Source organism: Passer montanus, unplaced genomic scaffold (assembly GCF_014805655.1).
Source record: "Passer montanus isolate IOZ18808 unplaced genomic scaffold, ASM1480565v1 scaffold42, whole genome shotgun sequence".
NCBI classification, from domain to species: Eukaryota; Metazoa; Chordata; class Aves; order Passeriformes; family Passeridae; genus Passer; species Passer montanus.
The window spans coordinates 4,565,079-4,577,707 of NW_024369041.1; the positions used below are offsets into that span (position 1 = coordinate 4,565,079).

General features: G+C 41.7%; 1 protein-coding gene across 6 annotated transcripts in view; it reads right to left on the reverse strand.

Moving 5' to 3' along the window:
• The window catches only part of ANK3 (ankyrin 3), a 339,725-nt gene that overhangs the window by 138,544 nt on the left and 188,552 nt on the right, over positions 1–12,629 (reverse strand). For 2 of the 6 annotated variants that reach the window (XM_039719720.1, XM_039719718.1), the window contains exons 1-2: positions 12,067–12,268; positions 10,681–10,882 (exon numbers count right to left, since the gene is read on the reverse strand). The exons of 3 other annotated variants lie outside the window; for them this stretch is intronic. In XM_039719720.1, coding sequence (XP_039575654.1) covers positions 10,681–10,863 — 183 coding nt within the window. In that variant the 5' untranslated portion in view covers positions 10,864–10,882; positions 12,067–12,268. Of the gene's footprint in view, positions 1–10,680; positions 10,883–12,066; positions 12,277–12,629 lie in introns of those variants that run through there. One more of the 6 variants, XM_039719717.1, reaches the window with a different exon arrangement.

Sequence of the window (12,629 nt, forward strand, 5' to 3'; positions counted from 1 at the left end):
GCCAGAAATCTCTAGGTACAAGGCCATTATATAAACTGCATTTTCCTTTTTTTCAGACCTTGCATTAAAGATAGTTACACAAATTTACTTTATGACGACTGCAGCTTGAATATAAGGACAGCAGAAATGTTGGTTAAGTCATGACAGAATCACTGAGAGGAAGTCCCATCCCCAGAGGGTTTTAACAAGTTATGCAAATATCCAGGGAGGACAGTTTAGATAATGCTGATCCTGCCTTGGAGCAAATGCAATGAACTGGGTTAGCTTTCAAGAGGGACAAATCACACAATCTTTGATTTTATCTGTGCCACAGCTTTCCCTGGCATCTTGGGCAGTCAACATATTTTTTGTGCCCTCTTCTAGACTGGTAAAGCAGGAGTTGTCTGGATTCTTTCATTCTCAGTATAATTTCATCCCAGCCTTACATCACTGCAGCTACCAGTGCACTGAGATGTTTTAACATTTTGAAAGAGTGCAACAACTACTTTTACACTACACAATAAAGGCAGTTAGTGCTAAGAGAAATACAAACCACCCTGGCACCAAAGCAGTTATCTATCTGTTGCTCAAATAATTTTCTTTTTTTTTTTAATATAAAATTTCAGAATTTGCTATACAGTTTTCTCCTCTCCTGTCTACACAGCCACTGCAAGCTGGATGTTGTGCTCATGAATTGCTCCAAGCCCATCAGAAGCCTCCTTCACATGCAGGATAAAGCAGTCTTGGGCATGATGACAGCAAAATGATAAGTGAGTAGGAAATCTGCTTTTCTCCCTGTACCCACAGAAGCTACAAGACCATTTTACTTCTAATAAAACAAGCTCTCCCCTCTAAGGGGAAAACCATTACTTATGAACTCCTCATTTTCTCCTGAGTTTTGCACACTTTGCATTCCACTTTGCAGTGATAAGTCACCAGCTTACAGCCTTTCCTGCTCTTTATCATTCTTTTCCAAGCATGCCACGCTGATCATTACAAACCAGGTTCTGCAATGTCCTTCCCAAGAGAACAGCCCCCCAATACAGCCCCCAAATACTGGTGTTCAGTTAGGCTTTCTCAAAAATAAGGTGCTGCTGCAAAGTTAGCAGTCATAACTGTGAAGATCACGGGGAAGAAAAGCTGCCTTGAGAGCTGCTTTCATTTGGGAGATCATCTGAGTTGTGCAATGCAGATTATTACAGGAGACAGGTCATATTCTCAGTGCTTAGCAACAGCAGTCACTGGGGTAAAAAAACAGGTCAGCATTTTATCAGCATTACTAAAGGTATGAGGGAGGGCTCAACAGAGCGGGAGCCTTTTTGTCAGAGGGCAATGGCATCCCTGTTTGGCACAGTCAGCAGGGGGACCAGAATTAACATCAGCTGTTTACAGCTGCTCCTGGGTGGGGAAGGGATGCGCCGGAGCTGCTCGCTCTGGAAAATCAGATTCCGGCAGTGGCATTAATGCACGCCAGACCAGGAACACTGCTCGTCTGCAGACACGTCCCAGCCTGTTTGCTCAAACAAAATGGAGGGGCAGAGGCAGAAGTAGCAATAAATATTTGATAATCACATTAATCTCTAATTGCAATTTCTCTGTGGAGGGAGAGCAATGCCTGTGTCTCTTACAGGCTTGGGCATGACTTTTGGACTTAGGGGTTCTGAAGACTTAACAACTCTTGGAAGCACTCGCTAACAGGAGAAAGGATAAAGTTCAGGTCACAGTCCCAGCCTGAGGCCATATAAAAATGTCTCAAACCAAACTATCTCAGGTGCTGCTAAGTGATGCACAAATCCACTCCTGAAATCCCTCAAGCTAACAGCATGTCCTCCTTTGCCAGTCATCCCTCAAAACTCACTCCATGACAGCTACAAGTGTCCAGACACACCAGCAGCCATCCGAGCAGTGGGGCTGGTGAGGTGCTGGGCCCAGCATCCTGCTCACCTGTCAGCAGGCACTCCCAGGGCTCACACAGGCTCCCAGCACAAGGGCACTGTGCAGGGAAAGCTGGCATGACACCAGCAAGTGGGAAGCACCCAGAGGAGCTGCCTTTAAGAGGATCACCCAAACCCTCAGTCCGTTCAGCTGGTCTGAGTTGGCACTTGCAGTTTCCACCTTACTGGTTTCCAGTTACCTGAACGTGATGTGAGCCAGTGTGCAAGTGCACGGGATGCCTTAGCACACAGGGTGTAACACATCCCTGTGCTCTGAGAAAGGGGAAAACCTTTCTTGGCTGATCTTGGCTGATGCTCCCAGGCCCACAGATGGGGTTAGCTCACCCTTTCTGGGCCACCATGCACAGGAGCTTTGAGATTTGCACAGAGGGATAACAGACTGAGGGTGTACAGCTGTGCAAGAAGGTCAGCAGGGTTTCTGGGAGTCTCTCCATCCATTTCCACCTCTGCCATAAGCAGAAACAAGCAGTAACATTAGAGAGAAAACAGGGACAACCTTGTTGGAAGCCAAAAGCAGTTTCAGCCTCCTTAAAAGTAGCATTGCCAGCTTCCATGTCCCCTATAACTAAGGCATTACTTCAGACCTACCCACACAGAGGAGAGACTTTCAAGCTTTTTTCTGTCTCACAAAATGTCTTGAATATCCTTGTTAAGACACATCACTTCCAAAACCACGAGAACCAATGAACACTCTCCATCCAAAACATAAGGAATTGATCAAAAACACCAAAACTTCTACATATCTGAACCCGAAATTTCCCAACTTTACATTTGTATTTTAAGCCTAAATTTGTCATTTTGGGTTTTTTTGGGTTTTTTTTTTTTTTTTGTGGTTTTTTTTTTTTTAATATATCTTAGTAGCATAGAAAAATGTTACTTGCAATTGTCACTGTTTTGTTTTAAAAAGAACCTCTTAGAGTCCCCGTTAGAGCCTGTAAATTGTCTCAGTATTACAGACAGAAACAGCACCAGAGCCTAGGCTCAAACCAGTGCAGGATTTTAAAGATCACAAAAGTGCAATAATAATGTTAATAATTATTTATCTGGATTGCCATCATTCCTGGAAGCCCATGTCATAAACTGATAAAGGACCTGCTATACGAAATGCATTAAATCCACAGTGGGGGAAAAAGGATTTTGGGTTTCCAACCATCACCCAGGACACCCATGTGCTCCTCTCTGTGGGCAGTTCTTCTCCATATGCCCATTCCCACCTTTCACACTAGCTGGCATCAGAAAATAAGAACCCCACACAGACAGAATAGACATAGACACTGTCTACAGGACATTCTCCCACCAGACCTAACAGATTTATTCCTCACTAATTAAACCTCAGCATTCCTGAGAAGCATTCTGGATGCTTGTGGCCATCTCAGATGAAGATGAAAATTGGCTTTTGATTTTCCAAGGTCTGGACAAATATCATGAGAACAACAGGTACATGGGACACATCAAAGCACCCTGAATCTCAGATGCTCTTGCAGTCAGCCACAAAGATTGCAGCCCTTCCTGTGCATTTGCACTGGATCCCTGTTGTCAGGCTGTGTCCCCACAGCCCTTCCCAGCTCCCTCCTGGGCTTCCTGTGGCTGCTACCTTTTCAAACTCTACATGTAGATTAAAACTAAAAATCAAGATTTTTACAAGTGTTTTGATTCTTGGAGAGACAAACTTCAGGTCCTGTGCACAGCACTTAGCTCTGAAATGGCTATTCAGAGAATATTTAATGAACAGTGGATTTATGGGAGTACCAGTACTGGTGAATGCATAATACCAAGCTTTTTCTTCACAGATGACATGGTTTCTCCCCTCTCTCCCCATACCTTCTTGGAAGAAAAAGGGACTGTGTCTAGCTTTAAGAAATGTGCAAATGTGCTCAACTGGCTAACGAAGGGAGGTTTTAGATTCATGTATTTGCCTTTAACGCACAATGCTATAAAAAAATCCCTTCTCTAATGCACAGCAGGCTGATGAGCTTGCAGACTGCCTGCAGCACACAACAGGTTTTCCAGTCTGGAGCTCCTTTCCAACACTCATCCCAGGGACATCTCAGGAAAGGGCTGAGGCTGTATAAGCTGTGCTGGCAGCAGCACTCCATTTGCCAACTCTTCTTTACCTTATGGTCCCCCAGTCCTGCCACAAGATGAAGGGACCTGAGAACCGTTTCCCCATTCTGAGGAAAAGCTACATGAATTAAAAATATTTCTATTACAGCAAAGAGTAATGCCTAAGCCACTTGGATATTACCTTAAGCCTCCAGAAAATGCTGATGCTGACTCATGCTAGCAAATACATATTCACTGCTTCCAGTGAAGTAAGAGATTAAATTATCATGGCTAAAGAGAAAAAAACTATTAGCAAATTTTCACTGACTGTCTGTCCAGGCTCTGGCCTGATTTTCCATGGCACTAGAGAGGGTCTCTGAAGAAAACAGAGACTCTGTATTATTGAGTGAACCCTCTAAAGTGCAAAGCCATTATTTTTAATGTACACAGGCCTCCTCCCATACTGGTGGTATTTTATTATGCTCATCTCTCTTTCCTTTGTGTTCTGCTTACAGTGGCCTCTTTTTCAGATTAAAAATCCAGTCTTTTTTTCACATTGGGAGCAGGGTTTTGTTTTTCACTCCATCTTTAACAGTAGCTGTTGTGAAGGGAAACCCCCAGCAGGTTCCCATTGTGCCAGAGCAGGATGCATTCTGGCTTGAGTCCCAACAAAAAGATGCTAACCATGCCTAACATTTGTTGTGGGGAGAGGCAATGACCTCATTTTAAGGGATGAACTTATGTTACTTCCATTTGGAAATGTGCTCAACAAAGAGAGTCTTTACAGCAGCATGAGGTGACCTGAGGAAATGGATGATAACATTTTTGCTGATTTTGATAAGGGTGGGCTTACTGCAGCCATTGGCAATCTTTTTGCAGGAAGGCTTAACTCTGATGGGCACTAAGCATGACACCAGAAGTGGCAGGGCCTTGGCATTTCTTAGATTTTGCTCCTATGCTAATTTAGAATTTTCTTCCATGCAAATGTGTTACCCTGACTTGGTAAGCAATGAGATTTTATTCCAAATAAACTACAGTGCCAATTAACAGCAGTGTCTGAGCCACATGAAATAAACCAGCGACAACACTGTCAAGGGGAGACTCTTCATTCATCCTCTAAGAGGCTCTAATCCCTTGTATCTCTCTGCTGCTACCTTTTAACTGTATCACTATTAAAATTTTCCCATTGTACCCTCTTTATTAGAAAGGGGGCTGATTGCACTGGGTGAATGATGTTCTCTGTGCAAACAAGTACTCACACTTTACATACCATGCCACCATATGTGTTCTCTTGTGATAAGGATGTACTAGCCTGGGGCCAACAGCTATCTGCACTTGTGCTGTTAATTACCCTCCAGAGCCATGCTTTTGGGATCACAGCTCTAAACACAACCTCAGGGCAACAGGAAAAGCTCCACTCCTAAGGCCTGGCAATTCAGAGGACACATCTTTTGGCTAGGGAAGGCCAGCTGTTTTGAATATGATTGCAAAAAGAGAAACAATATAATTACTAGTCAAAAACCAAATTAATCCCTTTAATTGTTTGCCCTATCACATGGTTTAATCATCAACTTTCTTTGATCATATTATTGTATTGTGCATGATAAAGCAGACAAAGATATGATGCTGTTTGTAATGTCCCCATAAAGGGCTCTATTCCAACTAGGTAACTACAGTATGTTTTCCACAGGTTAAAACCCACACTGGTATTAGGCTGTGCGAAACTTTCTTCTTGGTCACACTACTGGAGACTAAACTTCTTGTATTTCTGCAAAATATGCATAAGAATCTACAACCAGCTGCATTTTCAACTACTGAGGCTCCATCCCTATACAGTGGTCAATCTTATCATGTTTGTAGAGAAAAATGAAATATTTCCTGAAAAATCACACATCTAAGGAATTAAAAACAAAAGTGGAAAATGCACTTTAGATGCAGGTCCTTCCTTCTAGAAATCTTTGGCCAAACTAGGAACACATTCATGCAAACAAGCCTCTATCCTTACTAGACCACAGGACAAAGTGCAGGTTTAGTAAAAACCATTTTCAAGACGCCTTGGAGCTTTCTCAGAGTCTGTCTTGGCAAAATGCTGAATATGCACCCTGCTCCTATGAAAAATGAACCACTTGGAGTGGAAGGTGGTTCCAAAGGACCCAGAGCCTGAGATGTCAAGGCTGCTAGATCCAAGAACATTTCACAGCTCCCAATCAGTAAAAGAGGTGTTTGTGACTGCCCTGAACAGCACAGGGAGCTTTAGAGAGCGTTGTTTGCTTGCAGTGACAAACACCTGCTGGGAAGCTGTGATGCAGCTTTCTCACTGTGAAAGTTGCTTAGAGTTTGTGTATGCAGCCTCCTTCACTCAATCCTGAGATTTGTGACACCACTAATCCCACCTGGATTTAAATACCAGAATGCTTGCTTCTTAAGAAAGCTCAAGGACAACATAGAAAGGAAAACCAGTTGTTATTCTTTTGGTTTTCTAAGAATAGCAATGGGGGTTGTGATTTCCAAAGCACAAAAGACACAGAGTGATGGCAAGTTCTTGTCTAACATCCACATATAATATCTATAATATTATGAACATACCATTCAAGGTGAAAATGCCCCTTAAGATATCATCTCCACATTATTTACTTGCCAACATAGATACTCAACAAATACAGAATAACTGAACTGCAATTCTATACAAAATTATGATCTGACAACCCAACCAAAACCATGTGAACTGAGATCAGATCCCTACAGGGACAAAGTTCAGACAGGAGGTGAAGGTCTACACTGTTTCCATATGCTTTGCCAGTTAGCACAGAGGAAGTTTTGAGATTTTGAAGCACAGGTTTGATGTGCCAGGTTCAGCTGAAGAATTTATGAAAACAATTGCTGGTATGAATGTATTAAATTAGTAACATCAAAAGCAAGATTAAGGACTACAAACATCAATGTACATCTGCAAAACACACACAATCTACATATGCAAGACTAAACAATTAAAAGATTAATTTTAATGGGAAAACAACAAGAAGAAGTCTATAAAAAGACAATAAAGGTCTTTAATAGTGAGTTTTCAGATATCAGACTACACTGGATGAAAAGATGAATGACAAGGTAAACTGGGACACATTCTGTTCAAGCCCCTAAGACTGGGATAATCCCTGGTTTCATCAGTGAATCACTGTACTCCATTAAAAGTGACAACCAGTGTAAGAACCAGGCCCTTTGTGACCAACTCACACATACAAGTAATGAAAAGGATCTGATGCATTAAAAGGCAAAAGATTTTGGCATTTCAAATCCAAGATTCATTTTCCAGGCTGAAGGTCTCAGCAGCTAGAAGTTTTTTTCAAATTCTGGGAAGAAACTCCTGAATCCATAATGACTCATCTCTCCCTCTCTTAAGTTTTCCTATCATACATTTACAAGTGAAAAATAAATCAGCGGCTTTCAAAACTGCTACCACAGTCACAAAGAGCCAGAGAAGAGCTGGATGTGCTTCCAGGGTTTCTTCTCATGTTTATATTCACCTGAAGATAATAACTCTCTCATATGCCAAGCTTGATGAGGTGCCATTGATCTCTTCCCTGCAGTTTTCCACTCAGAAGCTGACTTTCCAAAGAGCAAGAAGATAATTTCAGCACATCTCAGGCCCAAGTTTAAAGCCACTTCCATGTTAAAGTCACTTTCTTCAGATCACTGCATGAATAACATCAGGCAGTCCACCTCCTCTTCTCTTTGTGAATATCATTTTGACCCAAAAAAGAGAGGAAAAGAGTTCTGCAACTCTTGTCAAAATATTTTGTAAACTGCTTTTATTCGTCTATAATTTTAGAGGGGGGGGAGTGTTTATAAACCTAATTTAGACAATACCATTGATTTTAGTGGAAGAGATTTTATTGACTATAAAAATATCATGTAAATATGCTTCAATCAGATGTGGTGAAATTAGTGGTAATAACATGGAGACAACTCCATGTCAGGGGAAATGTCATGCACATAAATTTTCCCTAAAAATACTGTAGCAAATAAACCATAGAACTATAGACAAGCTACATAATCTATTAAGAGCTTTCAGTATCATGAATTTATAAGTTTCTACTTAATACCTGTTTTTGAATTCAACCCTCATTTAAAACCAAATTGATTCTGCCTTGGAACTTTGAAATTCTAACTATCGTTAAACAGAAAGATTTTGATGATAACTGGTCAAGCCATTTCAGAGATGGCAAAAATAGATGCAGATACACCAATTTACACTGCAAGCCTTTATAAACCCCACATAAGATTACAATCTATGCCTTCCTATGTTTTAAAGGCATTTGAATGGGTAGTTGTAAAGCTATCTACTAGAGATGTAATTATTTTTCTTTTTGGGGTGGGGGATCATATGGTTTAGGATTCTTACAAGAATTACAAACATTCATCAGTTTGTGAGTGCCAGTGCATAGGTTTCCATAGCAGGGATTATGACCCCTCTCAGGAGGAAAGAACCTCTTCCTTAACACACCTGAACACTTTGTTGAAAGGTTTCTATCTGGAGAACTCCACATGGCTGATGTGACAGAGAACCTGAAGGGCCAGTGGAAATAATCTAAAGAGCTTCTGAGTACTAAGAGGACTCAAGATTTGCAAAACAGTCATAAACTTGCCACCACTAAGTTCTGCAGGGGCAGTCAGAGATATCACATAAGGTCTGTCATAGCAGCTCACCTCAGGAGAGCTTGTGACATTTACAGAACCAGCTGTCCTGACACTTCCTCATGAAATAGATAGACCCTGGTACAATGGCAAAGAGTCAATGAAATCAAGAAACTAAAGTATTCAAACGTCCTCCTGGAGCTAAAGAATGACTGAGGTAATTTGGTGGTTGAGGAGGAAAAATACCTACCCAGCACTTCCCAACCTCATGAGGGCAATTTCACACAGCAGAGTTACCAGTCCCCCAGTGCAGGAGCTGAGTAACCTGCCAGGAAACAATTTCAATCTTGGCCTGGAGATGCATCAGACCTACTGGGGAATACCATCAGGGAACACTTCAGGATGTGCTGGCTTAGCCACGTCCTTCTACAGGAGCTGCAATTCCCTGCTGACCACAGCCTGCCGCAGCTCGTTCTCCATCTGAGTCTGCTGCTGTGGACCTGACCCAGTAACTCCAGCCCCACTTTGTAGCCCACCACACCTCTGTAAACCACAAAAGCATTGCAGAGCAAGCCAGAGCAGGTGTCACACACACTGTTAGTGCTGCAAACACAGAGGAGAATCCTTTCCCCCAGGCGTAGTGCCAGGGGATGTGGTCTGCACGGAGCCGTGGGGCTGGGCACGGGAGAGCCACCAGCCTCCACCCCTCCCTGCACACCCTTCCCCTTCTCTGCCACGATTAAACACTGGAATTCACTGCTGGGAATCTGTGTAGTGGCATGGAAAGCTCTGTCATAGCATTTGTTGGGGCTGCCTGGATGACATGCACTCAGTGGGGTGCACAGCAAATATCAGTTAGTTTACAAGTGCTTTCTCACTCCACGTGTTCAGGGTTTGAGGATGAGCTCAGATTCCAATAGGAAAAGTGCTTTTTCCAGCCCAAGCACCAAAATCTGTGAGCAAAAATCAGAGCCCTGCATGTCATCTAAATTTTAAACTCTAGTTTAAAACTCTTAAGCCCTGTCCTAACTTTAAATACAAAATTCTGTTCTAAAGGAGAAGGAGGAATCTAAATTCCCTGTTGGGGCAAGGGCAGGACCAGCATTTACAGACAAAAACAGACTGAAAACAGTGACAGTGAGAACAACCTTGGCTGTATGGGATCTTTGAGATCAATGCAGAGAGAAAGAAAACAAGAGTTCAGTTTCATTCTGAGAGAGAGTTACCAAATATACAGATAAATCACTGCAGATCGGGTGATGCCATTTTCACATGGTGACATTTCAGTTCAGAGCTGAACTAATATTTTTCTGGCTTTCAAACCCATTGTGCATTAGACAGCCAGGATTTGGCAGAGCCATCATGAGGAATTGAATATCTCAGGAGAGATTTCAATTTTTTAAACAAAAATACAAACAGAACTATTTTAATATTTTACTTCACCTTAACCAGATTTGCTAGTTTATTTTAATCCAAAATTATCACTTCCTCTTAGCATCAGAATGAAGTATGTTTGAAAAACACATAACAGTTTAATCAAGTATAATGGTATAATACTTATGAATTAAAAGTTTCCAAAGTGGCCAAAAAGACTTTATTCCTACTGTATTTAACAGACACAGACTTAGAACTTGTTTTTAGTGCTACCATTAAAGTGAAGATCAGTTTATCCCAGAAATAAGCTGTAACCAACCATACCAGCCCTATACAGTGAATCTCCCCTGGCATTTGATGGTAGAACGGGCCATTAGTGTACAGTGCTAAAGTATCACTCCTGAACAGCAAATCTACAGCATAAACACACAGTGAAATAGAGCTTGTTTATCTCTTGCATCTCAAATATGCAGGGCAGTCTATGTAAGATTTACATGAGGGATGAAAACAAAATTTATCATAAAGCAAAAAAAACTTATCAGCAAGGAAAATCTTAACACATGTACACTCTGCCCCTTCTCCAGTGCTAAACCCCATTTCTAGTGCTGCTACACCTTCCCCAAACAATATACAAAATTAACAGAAATAGCAGTTTCTATATAGCTGGCAACAAACCCCTGGAAAGAAGAGTAAATACCATTCTGGTGCAGCAGAGAGGGGCAGAGCATCCTGCAGACCAGCACATTGCCAGGGCTGAGGCACGGCGCGCAGCTCGCTCTGCTCGCCCAGCTGTTGCACACAGAAGCTGGAGGGACTGTGCCTGCCCCGTTCTGTGCTGCTGAGGCTCACAGGAAGCATCAGCAAAGATGTTTATCGCCATGAAAATGGATACTGTTGTGCTGCAAAAGGCAGGAGAGAGTAAATAAAGTTCTCAGGACTGGACAATAGAGAGTTTAATCAAGCACCGTGAGATATCTGAATAATAAGAGCTTCTTCAAAAAATTACTTCATAAAAAGAAATATCCCAGTTTTGAAATTACTGGTGGAAATAAGCTTATGGAAAGAACATCTTAACTAGAAAACAGCCAAAGTTTTCAAAGATGCTTTTTAGCAGAGAACAACATCCAGTCCTGTGCTGGCAGCACGTAAACAACAACATACACATTTAAGAGGACTCACTGCAGCATTTTTTTTGAGAGCACAAAGCTATTGCTGACGTGGAAATTAGCCAGTAAACGGCTCTGTTCTGGCATCAGTAGTATCTCTAACTAAAAAAATATTGCCGCTAATTGACATTTCCACAAAGCTTGGCACTCATCAGTACTAAAAACACAAATCCACTTTCCTGGGAACCTGTTGGGTTTTTTTAAAATACTGCAGTAGAGTAGCCTAGAGAACTGTTTTGGCTTTGTGGTTTTTAACTGATGTGAATCACCCAAGCTACTGAAGACCCTCTGAACAAGTTCATGGAGTACAGGGATGTCCTTTCACAGCAGCTTCCTCACTTGAGGAATTTTGAAATCCCACAGGGAGCACCTTGAAGGTCACTGGGACTCTCTCGGAGTAAGAGTGGTACGGGTGCCTCCTCACAGATCACCACTAGCACACTACTAGCACTACAGCTGGCTCCTCTGCAAGTTTAATTGACCTGTGGATTGTCAGTAGAAGAGGTGTGCTATTTGAAAAAAACACATCTTTAAAGCACAGATTTTAAACTTTTTTCAAAATATACAAGATTGGCTAAAATACTTCAAGTGTTAGAAATATCTATGTTACTTAAGGCCCTGATCACAGAACTCAATGTTACAAAATGTTTGTGCAATTTTAATCAGAGTCTTCGACAGTGTGTTCTGAACACATTGTAGCCACTGGCAAGACAGAGAGAACAAATAATTGCAATATTCTACTTGTCTGCCACCTCAGCCTATACCATAATCCAGCCATCAGAAAACAAAACACACCAAGCAATCCAAAACGTACCTCTTCCTACATCCAGCTTTGCCTCAAAAACAAAGACTTAAAACACTAATACAAGAAACTCGATATGCAGATTTCACTCATTTCAGAATCCACAAATGCTTACTTGTTCTGGAAAGCATTCTCCCTCTTCCACTGCCATTTTCTGTGGCCAGATATGAAACCTGATGACTCAATTAGTTAACACTTTGGACACTGCACCATTGCTAAAAATAGCGGCCTCAGGAAGTGCTTTTCTTTTTTTCTTTTCTTTTTTTTTTTTTTTAAAGGAACTAAGCACGGTCACTTGTTACACTTCCCTTGGCGATTGAAATGGCAAAGGACAAGAGAACAGAAGACTATTAAGTTAGTAACAGAGCGTGTCCCAGGATTCCTGGCTCACTTACCATATTTGCTGCCTCCAATCATTCCCCGTGTATGTAATCATGATCTGTGGAATACCCAAAATAGCTGCAGCATCAGCTGATCAGAAAACCACTGCTGCTTGGAATCACTCATGAAACAAGCTTTTGTCATTCTGCTTATCAGCTCTTTCTAATGCAGACTACTTTGAACTATTTCTAAAGGCAACAATAACATCATTTTACACTCCGTGTGTTTTGAATACCACATATGCCTGCCTCCCACTCCACGGTAATTTTATATTTATTCAGATTTTCTGATGACTAA